Raw genomic sequence first — 17,010 nt, forward strand, 5'->3', positions numbered from 1 at the left:
GACCAAAATAAAGTCATTTTAATTAACTCCTTCCTGAGTAACTAAAACCTTGGAATGTGCTGAAAGATTATAATAAATAAGGCAAAGACCAACTAGCTTCAAATGTATTTTCTTCTTAAATTAAACTATGTAAAATGTACAATATATTTCATGAAGTACAAACTATGTTGGGCCAGGGCCCAAGTGGACTGATGAAGTACCTTGACTTCTGGGATCTAGGGGCCGTGTGCTGGGACAAAATACCACGAGGGTCCTGCAAATAATATTAGCCCCCTCTCCTGTGAAGCGACAGAGACCATGGGCAAGAATAAGTGTCTTTGAGCACAGCAAGTGCCGTGCAAGCTTCTAGAAAGAAGGGGACCTGTAAGAGTGACCAGCTGTCCTGGTGTTTAACAAGGGCAGGGGAAAACAAGCCAACACAGCTTAATCTTCAGATTGCGAGGCTGCTCAGAGGGCCAGCTAACCATCACTCTGTCTCTGTAATGTCAGGGAGATGACGTACAAAGTCCCTCACCTCTGCTGTTCTGCCAGTTCGGAGCACACACCTGTTTTCTAGGCTGCTTTTCAAAGTCTGGTTAATGGAAGGGCTCAGGTCTCTCTGAACAGCACAAAGGATATTCCCCTCCTCTGTGAACTTCCCCTTATCTACTTCCTGTCCCAGTTCCCTGAGGCAGAAAGGAGGCTCATGAGCAGCTATTATTGGACTTAAGTCTCTATGATTCCTGCCTTCCCTGGATGCCCGTGGGCTGGAGTCTACTTAATGCATTTTGTGATGAAGTAGCTTCCGTACACACTGGACAGTTTCCAAAAGACTGGCTTTAGACTCTGGTGAGTGTCCAGTGTCAGTGACAGAAAGAAAAACTTCTTGGGAGATTTGATGGTCTCTCTAAGCAGAAACCATGGAACCTGTGTCAAGTCAGAGTCCTGCTTACTTTAACTTACTTGGCTAGTGTTCTTCCAGGGCTGGCTAAACTCGAGGCAGACACAGGTTGTCACCAACGTCCATCTTGCTGCCACCACAGGGCTCTGGCTCTCAACTGCACAATATCCACCAGGTAGAAAGTAAAGTTCCAGGACATTTTTTTAAGATAAACATAATTCAGAAATTAAAGGAACAGAAGCATCACTGAAGGTGGGGAGTTGGCGGGAGGGAAGAAGTGGACGGCATATTTTGGTGTAAAAGGATTGGCCAGTGTCTACTCAGGTCACAAGGGGGCACCAACCTACTCAAAAGCTGGTCGAGCAGTGTCCTATCCAGAAGTCTTTCTGTTCCTGGCACTGATGTCCCTGGAGAAGATTATTGGGAGCAAGCAGGTTCCATAAAAAAAATTATTCTACTGCTGTCTTCCTGGGACTTGTTACTAAATACAGCAGCTCTTGTCGGTCTAGAAGTTATAGAAGACAACAAATTCCGTAAAGCACAATTTTTCTATGTGTGTTCTTGGGGGATTGTGCCCAGCGTACAGGCAAGCTTAAGGTTCCTGCTGTAGACATCAAGGCCAAAGGTAAATCAGTTTCTGGCCCCTCCACTTGTAAGAATCCAGAGGGCAGAGAGGCTTCAGATGGCCGCAGCCTTTTCCTGAAGCCACATGGCCCTCGTTTGATCTGGCCTGCCAGCACTTGACATAACACGCACACGCCATACCTCGTTGGGCTCCTTCCAAACAGAGCAACACGTGCAGATGGAATGTCTCATGACAGCTCACATGCATGAGCTTTGATCTTGACAAGCCTCCCCAGCTCTGACTGTCTGGGACCATGGGTGCCAGAGCTGTCTTGTTTATGTGGTTGATAACTACTCTGTTCTTGGTGACAGTGTCCCCTGAGATAGACCAGAGGCAGCGTCCTACCCATGTGGGCAGATACTCGGTAACCAGGGGACCCTCCCCCGCGTTCCTATCAGTGCCCCTTCTACTCCTAGATGCTTCTAGACTCCTCCCTCTCTGAAATGTTTGTTTCTACTGCCGGATACAATATCTTTACGATGGAAGCAATACTTTTCGAAACATCTTAGAAAAGATAAAACGCCTGGGTTGGAGGACATATTTCTCTCTCTTTTCTCACTGTAAGGGGTGGGCAGAGGATGGGAGGCCATTCTGTGAACAATCTAGTGTAACTGGGAAAGACTCAAGGAGGCAAGGAAAGAAAAACACAGAATAAAATAAACAAATAAAACCCGCAAAACCGGGCATCTCCCAATGACCCCAACATGTGGGAATGTTTTGTTCTTTTTAATGCAACCGAGCATTAACGGAAGTCCCTTCAGAACTTCCTGGAAATGGGGGACACGGCCACGGTGACGATGTCACTCTCGTATCACCTCTTATAAATATCTTCTAGCCACTTTTCGTCATCTTGTTCCTCGTCGTCGATTGGCTCCTCGGTCTCCAGAGGGGTAGGAATGAAGAACTGTGGTCGCAGAGGGGGCCTGCTGGTGCGAGACTTCAGTCCGAGCTTGCGCTTCAGCAGGTGGAACTGCTCTTTGACGTAGTGGTAGAACTCGTACTCGAACCTCATTCTCTGGTAGAGAATCTGCACGGCCTCGGGAGAGGGGACCGTTTTCTTCACGGTCACAGTCATGTTGCCAAGCTTCCTGTGCTCTGGAAAAGAACCAGGGAGCCCATGAGTGACTATCCGTGCAGCCTTAGCTTAGAAGTAATCAGGGTGTGTGTGTGTGTGTGTGTGTGTGTGTGTGTGTGTGTGACTTCCTGCCTGGTATTGGGCATCTAACAAAGAGGTGAAGATGTCCCCACGGGATATGGCAAGGTGTCTCAATTCTAAACTGGAGAAAGAGAATTCACTTGTTTCTGGTCTCCTGCAGTGTGTTCTAAACTGAGTAAAAGGCAGGTGTGGTAGGCTCAGCCAGCTGAGCAGGAAAGAAGGGAGGATCACACTGGAGTTGAGGCTTAGCCTGATAGCACAATGATCCCCTATGTCAATGAAAACAAATACATGAACACTTGGGGGAGAGAGTGAGGAAGAGGAAGGAGAAAAGATTCTTGTTTATTATTATTATTATCATTATTATTATTGACAGGCTCTATTATGTAGTCCTGGCTGTCCTGGAACTTAATATGTAGTCCAGATAGGCCTCTAACTCACAGAGTCACCTGACTCTGAGCCCCTGCCCCAGTGTCAGGGCTGGAATTAAAGGTGTGCACCACCACATCAGGCTATATTCTTGTGATTTTATTACCTAATTTATTAGTTAAATCATTTGAGCCAAACCGTTCTAAAACGAATCTGAAGAATGTTATAAAAAATCACATATGCAACAATTGGTTAAATTTTTGAGAGAAGTAGGCAAAGAGAGAATGTAGTCACAAAAAACAAACTTCGGGGTGGGGAAATAGCTGTTTCCTTCTGCCCAGGGAAGGGTTCTCACTCAGTGCTCCTAGTCTCTTGCTCCCACCCCTTTAGGGAGGCAAGCCATGTAGATTAAGCCTGGGTTCCATATTTCTGTGCTGGAGGAGGAGACTCAGAAGTTGCTTCCTGGGAGAGCGCGTCCTGCCAGGTGGTGCAGGACCTCATGCCACATGTGAAGTCATTTTCTTGCAAGGCTGGCATCTGAACTGGCATCTCTGCGTCTCCAGTGTGCATTTCTCAATCAGCTTAGAACCCAGGCGTGAGAAAGTGGTTGTTATTTATTAGCCCCCCCAAATCCCAAAGGCCACACGACACACGCTGGTCATCCTAATGAGGTCCGTGGGAGGTAGGTCAATAGGCTGTAACTGTCCTAGCAGCCGACAAAGAATTTTAACACAGTCTACTGCTCTTAAAATAACAGTCACAATTATTACTAGGTATGAAACCATTTGGAAATGTTTTCCATCAAGTCTCTTAACCAAAAGCTTCGGTAGAATTAGCAGCATTTTAATAGCATCCATGGAGTGAGTCAGTACACCACATCTGCTTCTGGGCAGCCCTGGCTCTGGGGTCTCCACTCAAATTCCTTCAGACGGCCTTACTTTATCCACGTTTTATAAGGCAATGGAATCTGCAGGAAGACCCTAGGGGGCTTTCCCACACGGTTACCCCACTGTCCTGACAACTCTACCCACTTTTGGGAAGCACTGGCCATAATAAACACAAGTCCAGGCTGTCTCTGTCTGTCTGTCTATCTGCAAACTCCTCGGAACAGGCAGAGAAAACAAAGGTGAATTTCCCATTCCCATCTCTCGGGTGACAGGAGATCCCCAAGTGTATTTCTGCTTCCGCAGTATGTTCCTTTCCTCAGTCTTGCCTCTCAGTGCCCTTGTGAAACGTGAGGGGCAATGACAGCCGCTTCACAAAGATCTTAGCAGAGCTGGCTCTTTTACTTGAATTTTTGAATTAAACTCCCGTTTTACATTAATGTCCATTTTTTTTTTTGCTTCATCCGCCTTTCCTTTCAGTGATGTTCACTGTTCATCAATTCCCCCACCTCTCCCTCTCTCTCTCTCACACACACACACAGAGACACAATTCATTTTTACGGGGGTGGGGTTACGGCAAGGATTTAGGTATCCGAGGCTGGTCTTGAACTTGCTAGCTGTAGCAATCCCGCACGCCAGAATATAAGCACTGGGAAGGGAAGGCCTCACCCATGGGCACCCTTTGATAACTTCTAGGGGTGTGTGACGGTCATGCTCTCTCTGTTTTGTCACAAACAAAGAATCTGAGCCAGAACACCTTCCATGAAGGCAGGACGGGGGCAGGCAATTCAGCCCAAGAACAGTCCGGCAGTGCGTTTGGCCCATGGAATATTTGTTTAGAATTTGACTTAGTTCTATGGACTTGGTCTGTTTCATGTGGAATATGAATTTCTGGCCTTTCTTAGGGGAAGGCTATGGAACTCAGCATGACCAAACCCCTGAGAGAGATGGTGCACTCAGACCCTAAGTGGCAGCTCGGTATTTTATGTCACCTGCCTCCTTGCTATAGAAATTCTCCAGACCCCCCTGCTCTAGAGGCTTAGGAACTCTGAGTTTTATACATCTAGAAAGCAAGGGTTTCATGCGAGTGCTCCAATCAGGCCTCCTCGGTGTGCCCACTGCCACCTTGCACTCCTTTCTCTGCAAATATTTATTGAGTAGCCATTTGGTACCAGGTGAGGGAGCCGTGGAAAGTGAACGGGACGTTGTCACCACCACCGCCTACAGACGTTCTGACAGCTTGCCCCGTGCCAGGCTTCGTGAGACATGAACACACATTTTCGATTCCTGTGAACCCCCATCCTCAATGCTATGGGGTCATTTACCACCTTTGTAGACTTGGCTCTGGAATCCAGTACCCTGCTCAGGCTCACAGAGCCGGAAAACAGAGGAGTCAGAAGTTGGTTCTGAGAGTCTGACAAGCTGATCCAAGTTTCAACCACGCTAAAGTGGAGCTGGTCTCCCAGGCTAAGGGGGCGTCTCTCCTTCCCACAGAACCAGGGGCCATGGGCAGGGGAAGGCAGGGCACTTTGGTTTGCTTCTTGGCATCAGCACTTCCTCTCCATTGTCGCAAGCCAGAACTAGTGGACCTGTTTAAAAAACTTCGCATAAAGATGAGGCTTTCATATCTGCCTACCTTAGAGTTCTCCTGTTTTCCCAGTTCACCAGCAAGCACCAAGGACCTGACAGACTCGCTCAAGGTATGTGAAGTCCTGAGCCTGGAAAAGAGGGCTTTCTGATTCCCTTCTAGCACCTTCTGGCTATATCACAGGCTATTAATTTCCAAATGGAGTGGAAATCTATAACCACCCACTTCTCCAGGCCCAGTGTGTACTCTGGCATTAAGGGGCTTGCTCAAAGAGAAGGGCTCGAGTGTTCTAACTTGGGTGGGGGGAGGTAGAGCTGTGGGGAGCCTGGAAGGATCTGCTGAAAGAGGTAGCAGCCAGCAAAAGTGTTTTCAGAATGAAAGGGACTGTGTCTTTCTCATTGTTCCCTCCCTGGTGCCCATCTCCACGCCTGGAATGTAACCAGGGTCCACGGGAGTCTGTTCATTCGAAACCTGCATCTGAAATCCATCGATAAGACTGGATTAACCCCAATGGCAACTTTGGGTGTTGACGTGACATAGGCTTTTGCTTGCTAACTTCCCTTCTCACTCAAGGTTCTCCAAAGCAAAACTCCACATCTAGAAGGTGGATTTCTTCAGCCAGGCTGGGGAAGGCTCTGGACCGGTTGTGGAGTCTGTTTCCCCTCCCCTCCCTTCTGCTGAAGAAACCATGTAATGGTGACAGGTCACTTTTACAAATTTAGTAAGGCTGAAGAATTACCATAAGGGATGGCTTGCACAAACTTAAACATCCGTGCAGACAGTCCTGTGTCGCTGCCACATTACAGTGGATAAACCGGGTGTATTATAACTGTACGCAATAACAGAAGAAATCTGTGCACCCCTGCTCAGAGGGACATCTGTGTGACTCTTTTGTTGTATTAATTGTTTTTAATGATTTGTCTGGACACCATTTTGAATACTTTTTCACATTGTTTTATCATTAGCACAAGAAAAATGTTCTTTTTAGAGATGGCCCAAGAAAATGTTCCTGGCCCAAGAGTGAGGACTGGAGCTCAGATCCCTACCACCCATGAAAGAGGCTGGGAGGAGGGGCAGTTTGCCTGTATTTGCAGTGCTCTGGGGTGCAGGTTTTTTAAATTTTTTTTCTCTTTGGGGTCTCCTACCTAGCTCCTAAATAAATCACACAGAGGCTTATTATTACTTAGAAATGCCTGGTCTTAGCTTGGCTTATTTCTAGCCTGGTTCCCTTAACTTAGATGGTCCCATCTACCTTTTGCCTCTGGGCTTTTTTTTCTTTTATCTGACTTTCTTTCACTCTTTCTCTGGGGTGGCTGTGAGGCTGTGTGACCTGCCCCTAGTGTCCTCCTCTCCTTGTCCTCTTTCTCTCGTTCCTTGATCTCTCTTTCTTCTCAATTCCCTTTTCTCCTTCCATTTATTCTCTCTGCCTGCCAGCCCCGCTTATACTGTCTCCTGCTTTGCTATTGGCCGTTCAGCTCTTGATTTGACCAATCAGGTGTTTTAGACAGGCAAAGTAACACAGTTTCACAGAATTAAACAAAAGCAACATGAAAGAATGCAACACATCTTTGCATCATTAAACAAATGCTCAATAGCATGGACAAATCTAACACATCTTAAAATAATATTCTATAAGACAGGAGGCTGAGACAGGCGATTCTCTGGGAACACTGGTAGCTAGAGTAGCTGAACAGTTAAGTTCTGGGTTCAGTGAGAAACCCTGTCTCAATAAATAACATGGAAAAGAACTGAGAAAGACATCTGGCATCAACTTCTGCCTCTCTCCACATGTGTGCACATTGTATACATGTGTCTACACACCCATGTGCACACACACACACACACACACATGCAAAAACAGAAGAATTAGAACACTCATTCAGATCACACCCATTTGGTTCTATGTGCCAAGGGACCTACTGTGGATTTAATTTAAATGGAGACTTTTTGATCAACCCTATTTCCTTTTAGAAAATGTCATGCCAGGATCCAGGGAGCATCCTCGGATAACAGAGCTTTCAGAAGAACTGCCCAGCACAGACCAAGTCCTACAGGGCGTTGGGGACCTCACCCTGGTTCAATACCATGTCACCACTGCGTGGACTGGGGGGCCATTGCAAAATGTGCAGATGCTGTGTGCCGACACCTGGTCCTTCCAGTGAGCCACCCTACTCACACTAGGCATTCATTGTTCAAACGTGATAACAAATATTGCCCTCCAACAACCTTGCTTGTGTGGAGGATTGTGTGGTAACAAGCATGGTATGTTTAACTCCAGCTGAGGCTAGGAATGGATTTGGCTTTACTGACCCAGATCGGGACATTTGGCAAAAGCCTCAACTCTCTTCACCTCTGTTGCATGGACATGATATGATGTTTAGACTGGTTCATAATCTTCAGGACTCTCAAACGTTCCTTTGATGTAAATAAAAAAAAAAAATCACAAACCTGCCGCTTGCAGCGCCCCCTCCCACCCCTCTTAGTCTGTCAAACACGTATAATGGAAATACGTTGTTGCCTTGACTCTGGGCCAGGATAAACAATCTGGAAACAGTGTGTAAACTCAGCTGCAGCGGAGGACAGAGGCCTTGCTTTATGACCTTGGAGATGGTTAACCCAGTGTAAAAGAACCAAACCTCGCTGCTGACTGGAGCTGTGTTTTGATGCTGGACAGACTCTGTGGCTCCCCTTCACCACTGGAGAGAGAATGAATACTGCACAGTGATGTGAAGCCCCCTCCCCCGCACTCCCGCCCTCCCCCGCCCCGCCCCTCGCTCCAATCCAGACTTGTTTTAACCTGCTCCTGCAGAGGTCATGAGCAAGAAATGGATATGGGCTTCATAAGAACTGAAGTGAGGTCAGATTTTCCTGGGGGTGGGGGGCAAGCATCATCAAAAGACAGGCATCCTTTCTCAGCTTCCGGTTGGCTGAACAGTGCCTGACAAGAGGCCCTGACGCCTTAACAAGCGTTCTGTTTTTAAAATCTGCATTTTTTATTATTCCCAGATTAGATTACATACAGAAATTTCCAACAGGCAAAGAGAAGCACACTTTCTCAGGTGGCAGGTTGTGAGGAAAGTCAAGGTTGGGTGTGGTGGAACCGAAGTACTAGGTGGTGAGAGAGGGAGCAACAGAGCATGCGCCCCGGGGCTGAGGGAGCTACAGGGTATGCGCCCCGGGGCTGAGGGAGCTACAGAGCATGCGCCCCGGGGCTGAGGGCGCTACAGAGCATGCACACCGAGGCTGAGCGGGCCACAGGGCACGCGAACCCGGGGCTGAGGGAGCAACAACAGGGCACGTACCCCAGATCTGCAGTGCTAGCAACTCCTGCAGAGCTCTGCACCATGCTGGCTGCCACGGAAACCGTGTGAACACGATGTGTGTCACAGATAGAGTAAACTCATTTCCTGAATTATGCAGGGCGGCCACACAGTTCAGACACATGAAATACAACTGCAGGGCAGCCCGGCTGCCCTGCAGCTGCGAGCAGCGGAAATGAATGTGTGTCACTTCGACTTCACAGTGATGGGCGGGGCTGACAGGAGCAGCTTTTGATGTGCCCCTCGCGTGATTGATGGTATGTTAGGGTCAGCTTCTTGGAGGTATGGCAATTAAGAGAGAAAGAGGGGGCGGGGGAGAAGTCACTCCAGGGCCGGCTGTCTCTGAGCTTAAGGTTGGTAAAGTAAACAGGGATTTTTTTTCGGTCTTCATTTCAGATCTAGAAGTATAAATAACCAAAAATTAAGTTGAGATCACTTTGAATTTCAAGAGAACCTTTGCTCTGTGCCGCCAAGTGCAAATTACATGGTTTTCTCCATTCCCCCCAAACGGCAAGGCTCCTTTGATGAGGGAAAATGAAGGATTTTTAACACTCAAAAGCTGTTTTGATATTTGGAAGCGGGGGGGGAGGGGTTCGATATAAAGAACCAAGAGGAGAATGTGCTTGTCTTGTGTGGATTGGGTCACCGAAAGTCCATGGAGAGCAGGGCACTGCCCGTTTTGGGGTGGCCTTCCATGGGGCATGTAGGTTTCGGGATGTCACACAGGTAGATCTCAACTCCACAGACTCTAAAGCCAGAGGGTGGCCTTCTCGAGTGACTCCCACTTGGACTCAACTCATCAGATATCTTGGCATCCTGCCAAAACGGCTAAGGAGGCGGTGGCCTTGGTAGGGTCTGTGGCAGAGGCAGCGGCTGCGGTGGGGCGATGGCGTTGGTAATTAGTGGCCAGGACCTGCTTGGACTCAGTGCACCCATTTATTGATGCTGTATTGTGCACCCACTAAGCCCAATGCAAAGAATATGAGAACCCATAAGAGCTGGAGACACAGATTCACCCTTGAGAAGGCGCAAACAATAGACAGAGGAGCAGACATGGAAACAACCCTCCTCTACCACCTGGGAATCCTTGCCCCGCCCCCGGACCTGGTGGGCCTCCTTCCAACAGAAAATCAGAGAAGCGGCAGGAAGAGGCATCATGCGTGCCTTTGTACTAAGCGAATGTGTATCTGTTACAGGGTCAGGTGAATACTCTGGTTCAACGGATAGCCTAGGGCACCAGCACCTGCAGAGGCCGACCAGGGGCCTGAGGATCTGCAGAGTTGTTGATAACTGCAGCCTTCTAGCTACACAATGGCCACCCTAAAGCTTAAATCGAGCACCTAGGCTGGAAGTGGCACTCCGTCCCTTCTGGTGCCATTCGCATGCCAAGAGAGATGTGCACGGGGTCACCCCAGTGCCTGTCTAGGTCAGGGAGCTAGCAGTTGACGTTCCCTGACACCTAGGTTTGGTAGACAGAAGGTGAATTGCTTCCTAAATCAGTCAAAAAAAGCATTGAAAGACTCTGTTGCCCGAAACACACATACATGCTTCTCATGATAGTGTTTTGCCATCAGATACCAGCCCGGACATGGGATAACAACAATAGAATGAATTTCTGTTTAAAAAAAATGTCCAGAAGAAAAAGTCCTACTGCAAGGCTCCCCATGGCTTTATCAATAGAATATACTTTTTTTTTACGTGTTTGATATCATTACTGATAAGTGTAGTTTTGTCACTCTTTGTACTTCTGTCAGTTTGTCTGGTGTCAGAGTGTGTGTGGGGGTCCAGGTCAATGGCTGATGAGCACACACCAGGAGAAAGGTCAAAGAAAGCGGGTAGCATACAACTGTCATCTCAGTACTTGAGAAGCAGAGGCAGGAGCATCTCATGTTCCAGGCCAGCCTGGGCCACACAGTGGGACTCTGTCTTCAGAAAAGAAAGAAGAAGCAAAGGTGATTAGGAGAAAGATCAGTCTTGCATTTCTAAGTTCCTTTGGCTTTGGACAGTTCTAGAAGTCTGACAGTAGATGGGACACAGAACTCTTCATTTAAATGGTTCTTGCAGGCTAGTGTTATTTAGCGCTCACACATTCTCCCTCTCTCTCTTACACACACACACACACACACACACACACACACACGCACACACGCACGCATGCACTCGTGTGTGCTGAAGAGGCTCCCCTGGAGGGATACATTTCTCTTTCAATGCGCTCAAGTTCACTGTTGAAATCGAACCCTGATGTTAGGTCAATGGCTGACATCCACAGGCGATGACATAGCCTCAGGGAAGTTCTCACCCTGACTTTTTATGGTGGTCTATCATGTTTCCCAGCAATCAAGTTACTTCTGCAGTTGTACATCAGGTTATCATAAAGCATGAGGACTCTTTGTCAGCTTTATAGCTTGAACCTTTATAAGAGACAGGAGTGGCTTTCTACTTAAAGATATCTATATACAAAGACATATATGTATATGTACATACGTAAATGGATATAGGTGGGCAACGTTTAGGAAGTTATGGAAAAATTAGGACACTAAAATGACTTTTAATCAAGCCACAATTATTACTATAGTAACACATTTCCCCTCAGTGTTTTTACTTATGCATATAAATTACAAAATACATTGGCTCTATTTTTATTTAGTTTTATACTATTTTGAACTTAAATTACCACATGCATTTTTATCACCGATTATTCCAAGTCCTTCGTTTCTATACCATTAAGACAAGACCTCACTCTATATCCAGGCTTCTCTGGAATTTATGGAAATCCTCCTGCCTCAGCCTTCTAACAACTAAAATTTTTAGGCACGAGTTGCCAGACTCAGCCTTTCAAGCCGTAATTTGCAGCACATTTTAAGATACGATGCCTGAGTGTCATATAAATACACCACTTCTACTCAGGGCTCTTGTTCATTCACTTCTACAGCTCTAAATAATATGAGACGACATCCTAATTGACGAGCGACTTAAGTCCCTGTGTCCCAGAGATCAGTGCACATTCAGATGCCCAGGGGTCAGTTTTCTTGTTTTCAGTGCTGAGGCTTCATTTCCACCAGCTCTATGCATTAATGTAAATTTTATGTAACATAATTCCCCTAAATGGTAAGGCATTTACTTTACCATTGCATAACTCTCGCTTGGCTTATTAAAAGTTTCGAAGTGTTCATGTCAGCCTCTATTGACCATGAGAATGGGAAGAGCTACAGCCATGAACTTGTGTATGGCTGCCAATAGAGCATGCAGCACCCAAGCAATTCCTGGCAGTTTGTACTGCACAGTGATTACAGCTACAGAGGTGAAAGAGTCCCTCCTTTTCTCTTTATTGGTAATTCTAAGTGGATTTTTGCTAGGACAGAGTCCACTTCAGCGCTTGTTTTGTTTCAACATTGTCTCTGTCACTGTCATCAGTCTTGACGAGTGACCTGACCTGCGAGTCCCAAGAGGCAGCCACTCGGATGCTTGCTCTGGAAGGTTAACCATGGGGAAATTTTGGTAAACCCCTCAAGGGCCATGAATGATGAAGCTGGCCATGGAAGCTGAGCATGCAAGATAAGGGAGATATTTAACCCCCTGCCCAGGCATTAAAAAGTTAAGTTAGTGAGAAGTGTGCTACTCAAAATAACCATTCCGAGGATGCTGTCAATTCTCCCCAGTGTGAGTGCAATGCTCCCTGCAAATCTGATCCACTTGAGCCAGGCAACTCCCGAGCCCTGGGTGGTCGCAGGTGTTGGAGGGAGATAAAGGAATAAATCTATTCCCTGATCCTTTCCCCATGAACTATAAGATCTGCACTACATGTGCTAGAAGACAGGCCTTGTGTTTACAAGCACATCCAGAACTGTGCCTTAGGCAAGGCCTGAAGAAAGCATGCAACGAGGGTTCGAATCCCGCTCACAGGAGAGGCTCATTCGTTTATCTACGCAAAGTTTGAAATTGACAACTGAGTGCCAGAAATACCAGGGCCACCTGAGGGAGCAATGGCATGGTAAAGTCATAGGGGCTTTAAGACAGAGTGGCAGTTGTTTGATAGGAACATTTATGTACTGTAAAAATGTTACAGGCACAGCAAACTTGCAAAGGCAATCTGGGAAGAACAAAATATTTAGAAAATTTACCATATAGTTTTGAAAGTTTTTGTTGTAGTTGAAACATGTATTTGCAGTTAGAACTAGATTTTAATGAGAAAAAAAAATAAGCACTTCCATTCTTCTGATTTGAAAACAAGCAAACAGGAAAACAAAGCGGAAGGAACCTTGCTGTGTTTTCGGCAGAAGCTCAGCAGCGGGCTGTGAATGAAGGTGGTGGGTGGGGAGAGTTCAGGAGCGGAACATTCAGGCTCAAGGTTAAGAGAAGCTGCAGAAGCCCGTAGCATTAGTGAAAGAGAAGACAGACAGCCAAGAAAGACTTCGGCTGCAGTGTAAGCCTGGAACTATGGCGACGTGAGCCAGCTTCCTTGCCTCTTCCTGCACGTTTCTCTCCTTCTTTCCTTCCATTTTCCCTGCCTCCCTTCTTCCTGACTTCCATTTTCCTCCCCTTCCCTTCCTTCCTCTCTCCCCTCCTCTCCCCTCCTTTCTTCTCACCTCTTCTCCCCTCCCTTCCCTCCTTTCTTCTCCTCCTCCCCTCTTCTTCTTTCCTCTCTTTCTTTTTGGAATTGAACCAAAAGCTTTGTGCATAGGAAGTCAAGTACTATACCTCTGAGCTTATAACCCCACCCCTAGCCATCTTCTTAGATAGAACAGAAGGTTTACAAAGCAACAGCTTCCTATGGTGGGAGGAGCATGCCCCAGGTTGGAATAAGCCAAGAAAGAGGGGTTGAGGTATTTTTTTTTTTTTTTAAATGCTCCTAGCTCTCACTAGGCCCCATCCTGTCTGGTTTGCGTGAGAATGGTTTTAAAGACAGGTGGGGTAATGGACGGGAGCGAAGGGATAATCTGAACTTCATTCGAGGTAGTCTTCCAGACTGCATTCAAAAGATGGAAAAGCAAAGATGTCCGAAGGAGAAAACTCAACTGGAAAAGCTGTAAGCCATTACATTTCAGACTTACTGGAGCATGAAATGAAGTTTCATGATGTTCTAAAAACAACAACCCAACTGCTTAAAACTGAGTAAGCGAATTGGCATTGCCTCCGTACCATACTTTTATCTCATCTCAATAGAATCGTGGAAACTGGCTCACGAGAGCGCAGTTCTCTTTTTTTAAAACCACGCACAGTTAAAGAGACATTAAGAAAAGCCACTTCTAATTGCTCCCACCTTCTAGCGAAACCATACCTAGATACACGGGTTAATGGATGACTTTCAGCGTCTTTTTTCCTCTTGACGCCCTGTCACGCAGTGATTGATTTGAAGGTCCCCATGGACCTGACGCCCGCTGGGCTGTCTACAATCCTTACAGCCCCATGGCAAAGACCCAAACACCTTCACAACTACACCTCTTGAGTTTCCATGAGGGCTGTGGGTTTTCAGACAGAAATACCGAGATGAGGGGCCGTGGGCTTCATTTTCAAATGTCTCTTCTCCTTGTCTTCCTCTTTGACCCAAAGAGAAAATTGCCAACAATTTCTGATCCAGGGAACAGTGCCACAATGAACAATCTGGTTGCACGGCAGTGTCGTGGTACTGTCTCAGGGGCCTCTGCTCTCACTGCCCAGTTTCCTCTCTCAGAATAACAAATTAATCTGTTACCTGTCACTTTGGAAAACAAAGTTCCTAAACAGTAGAAAAAGATCCTATTACATGTTACCTTTTAAAATAGAGTTCTGGTACCACCACCCATCTCTGTGTGTACATGTGCTTAGAGGTCAGAAAACAACTCGAATGAATTGGTTCTCATCAACTTCTACCATGTGGGTCCTGGGGATCAACCTCAGGCTGTCAGGCTTGGAGGCAAGAACCTTTATCCACTGAGCCATCTTGCCAGCCCCAATAATTTCTTTATAAGACCATATGAAGTCATTTGTTTCCTAGCAAGTGAGCCCTGTGGCCCCACCATGGAAGATGTTGCACATTGCTGGACTCACGATACAGCCAGGAGAATCTTAGCATGCGTGTGGGGTCTTTTTTAGCGGTGAGCACATTGTGATGCCATGAACATAAAATGCTGTAGACGACGATACTGGGAATGAACATGCGCACTGAAAACTTGTACACCATTTCCTCCCAAATGGATCAAATACCATGCGACTTATTTCAGTTACCATGTCTTAGCTCTTACAAGTGACAATAAAACAAACTCCTAACTTCTTGGCAAGTTAGAGGGGAATGAAATCTCTTCACGGTTTCTTTGTGAGTGGATTTAATTTCTCCCTCTTTTTATGAACATTTGCAAAAATGCCCAGTGCCCAAGAAACTTCTATTTATTTTTTTTCTCTCCCCTTTTCCCCTGCAAAGTCCAAAGCACCAAGAAGGGAGTTGTGGGCATCATGGGGAGGAAGCCAGAGCATGCAAAGTATCATTCCTGCTCTTAAATTTTGCTGGCCCTGGTTGGAGGCAGCAAAGGATCATGGGAACCACATCTCTTGTTGCATCAAGGCCATGCTGGGTGATTCTTGGAGGTCATGTTCAGGTGCAGCATTTCGATCTCCGTGTTAATGTTTTTGGCTACCAGGACCAACTGTTCAGAACAGCCTTGGAGATGAGCCCCAAATACTCATTTCTCGCCACAAGAATGTCTTGAAGGTGCTGAGACTACCATACCTCCGTGTATTAGATCCCATTTTCCATATGTTAATAGCTGCAGTGTAATTTTTAAGATCCACTTGGAGTGTTTAAGAGGGAGTTGGGTTTCAGTTCCATGTAACACCCTTAGTTCATCTCCTGCCTGGACAGATACGTGGATAACTATTTTTCCTAATGTAAATATAGATGAAGTAGGTTGAAATTCAAGCTTATACTTTACAGCAGCAGATGATGGATAAGCCATCCCATAACTGTCATGCTAACATTGGACGACAGATGAGCCTGGCCTATAGACACGAAGATGAACACAGAGATAGGAAGGATGCTAGAAGTTTAAAGGAAACAGATAACACACTCGCTGTTAATGTGAAATGTTTTTGATTGCTACTCACAGCACATGAACTCAAAGACAGTCATGAGTAACAAAGGCCTTTGCAAAATATTGGAAACTAGCATTTCTTTTTAGCACCTTAAAACGACCCAACTACAATTTAAGTTGATTTTTACTAGTGGGTAATCATTTGTTTCTGGTAGACCATGTATTTCAACATACAATACAAAAACAAACATTACTGAATGTCAACTCACTTTAAATTGAGCAGTGAACACACCATAAAATATTTTTCTACCTATGCAACTAGAATGATTCACATACAAATGAGAATTTTAAGTTTATCAGTTTTTGGTTTGTTTAAAGATTCTAAGGAACCTAAAGACACCGGCAGATGTTTGCAGCAACTAGACAAAAAGGGTCTGCATTTTTGCTTTGCTATTTTAGAAAAAATAAGCAGTTTTGCTTGGATTGTTTACTTTTGTAAATTCCATTCCTTCATGCATTAAAAACCCTTATGGAAGCCAAAGTTGTTGACATGCTAGAAACAAATGGCTTCACTGTTGTCAAGGCAGAGCCTTGCAAACACCTTATTAAAGTGGTCATTTTCATAATCCCAACCAATAAAACCTTTGCCTTCTGAAAAAGAGACTAAGACGTCGAGATGTGAGTGAATAGCCATGTCAGTATCACCACGCTTTCTAGAAACTCCGACTTCTTACGGACTTAGCAGTGTCGAATATCCTAGATTCCTTCTTCTCAGTCAAGTACCATACCACACTGATCTTTACCCCTCCCTCTCTTTGTTCTCTGCATGGAGAGGGAGTGAAGGTGACAGCTACGACAGGGCTGTTAGAAGTCACCCAGATCTGGGTGTTAGAGCTGCCTCTACCAACTGCCAACTCAGTGAGGACAGAGGGAGGCCGTGGATCTGACCTAAGCAGATAGTTCTTGTATCTACAAGATGAAGTATCTACTTCATAGGGTGGCCATTAGGACTACATAAAATAGACAACAAATGGTTTGACCACTGGTTCTGAAAAATAACAAGACCACAAGAAGGGTAAAAACTGCCACAACTACAAATGGAGTTGTATGCTTGTATGAACACTAACCAGTAGCAAAAAACAATAGTAATTAGTCTATGAGGTTAGAAAGGAAGGGGTCTCAGG

The 17,010-nt window shown here is 45.9% G+C and overlaps 1 protein-coding gene across 1 annotated transcript in view; it reads right to left on the minus strand.

Annotated features, from left to right (window-relative positions):
• Nucleotides 1-974: 974 nt before the first annotated feature.
• Ust (uronyl 2-sulfotransferase) overlaps nucleotides 975-17,010 on the minus strand; it is a 274,167-nt gene continuing 258,131 nt past the window's right edge. The window contains exon 8 of the mRNA XM_038339559.1: nucleotides 975-2,600. Within this exon, the coding sequence (XP_038195487.1) occupies nucleotides 2,317-2,600 (284 nt within the window). The 3' untranslated portion in view covers nucleotides 975-2,316. The remainder of the gene's footprint in view (nucleotides 2,601-17,010) is intronic.

The sequence above is a fragment of the Arvicola amphibius genome, chromosome 8, assembly GCF_903992535.2.
Source record: "Arvicola amphibius chromosome 8, mArvAmp1.2, whole genome shotgun sequence".
Taxonomy (NCBI): domain Eukaryota; kingdom Metazoa; phylum Chordata; class Mammalia; order Rodentia; family Cricetidae; genus Arvicola; species Arvicola amphibius.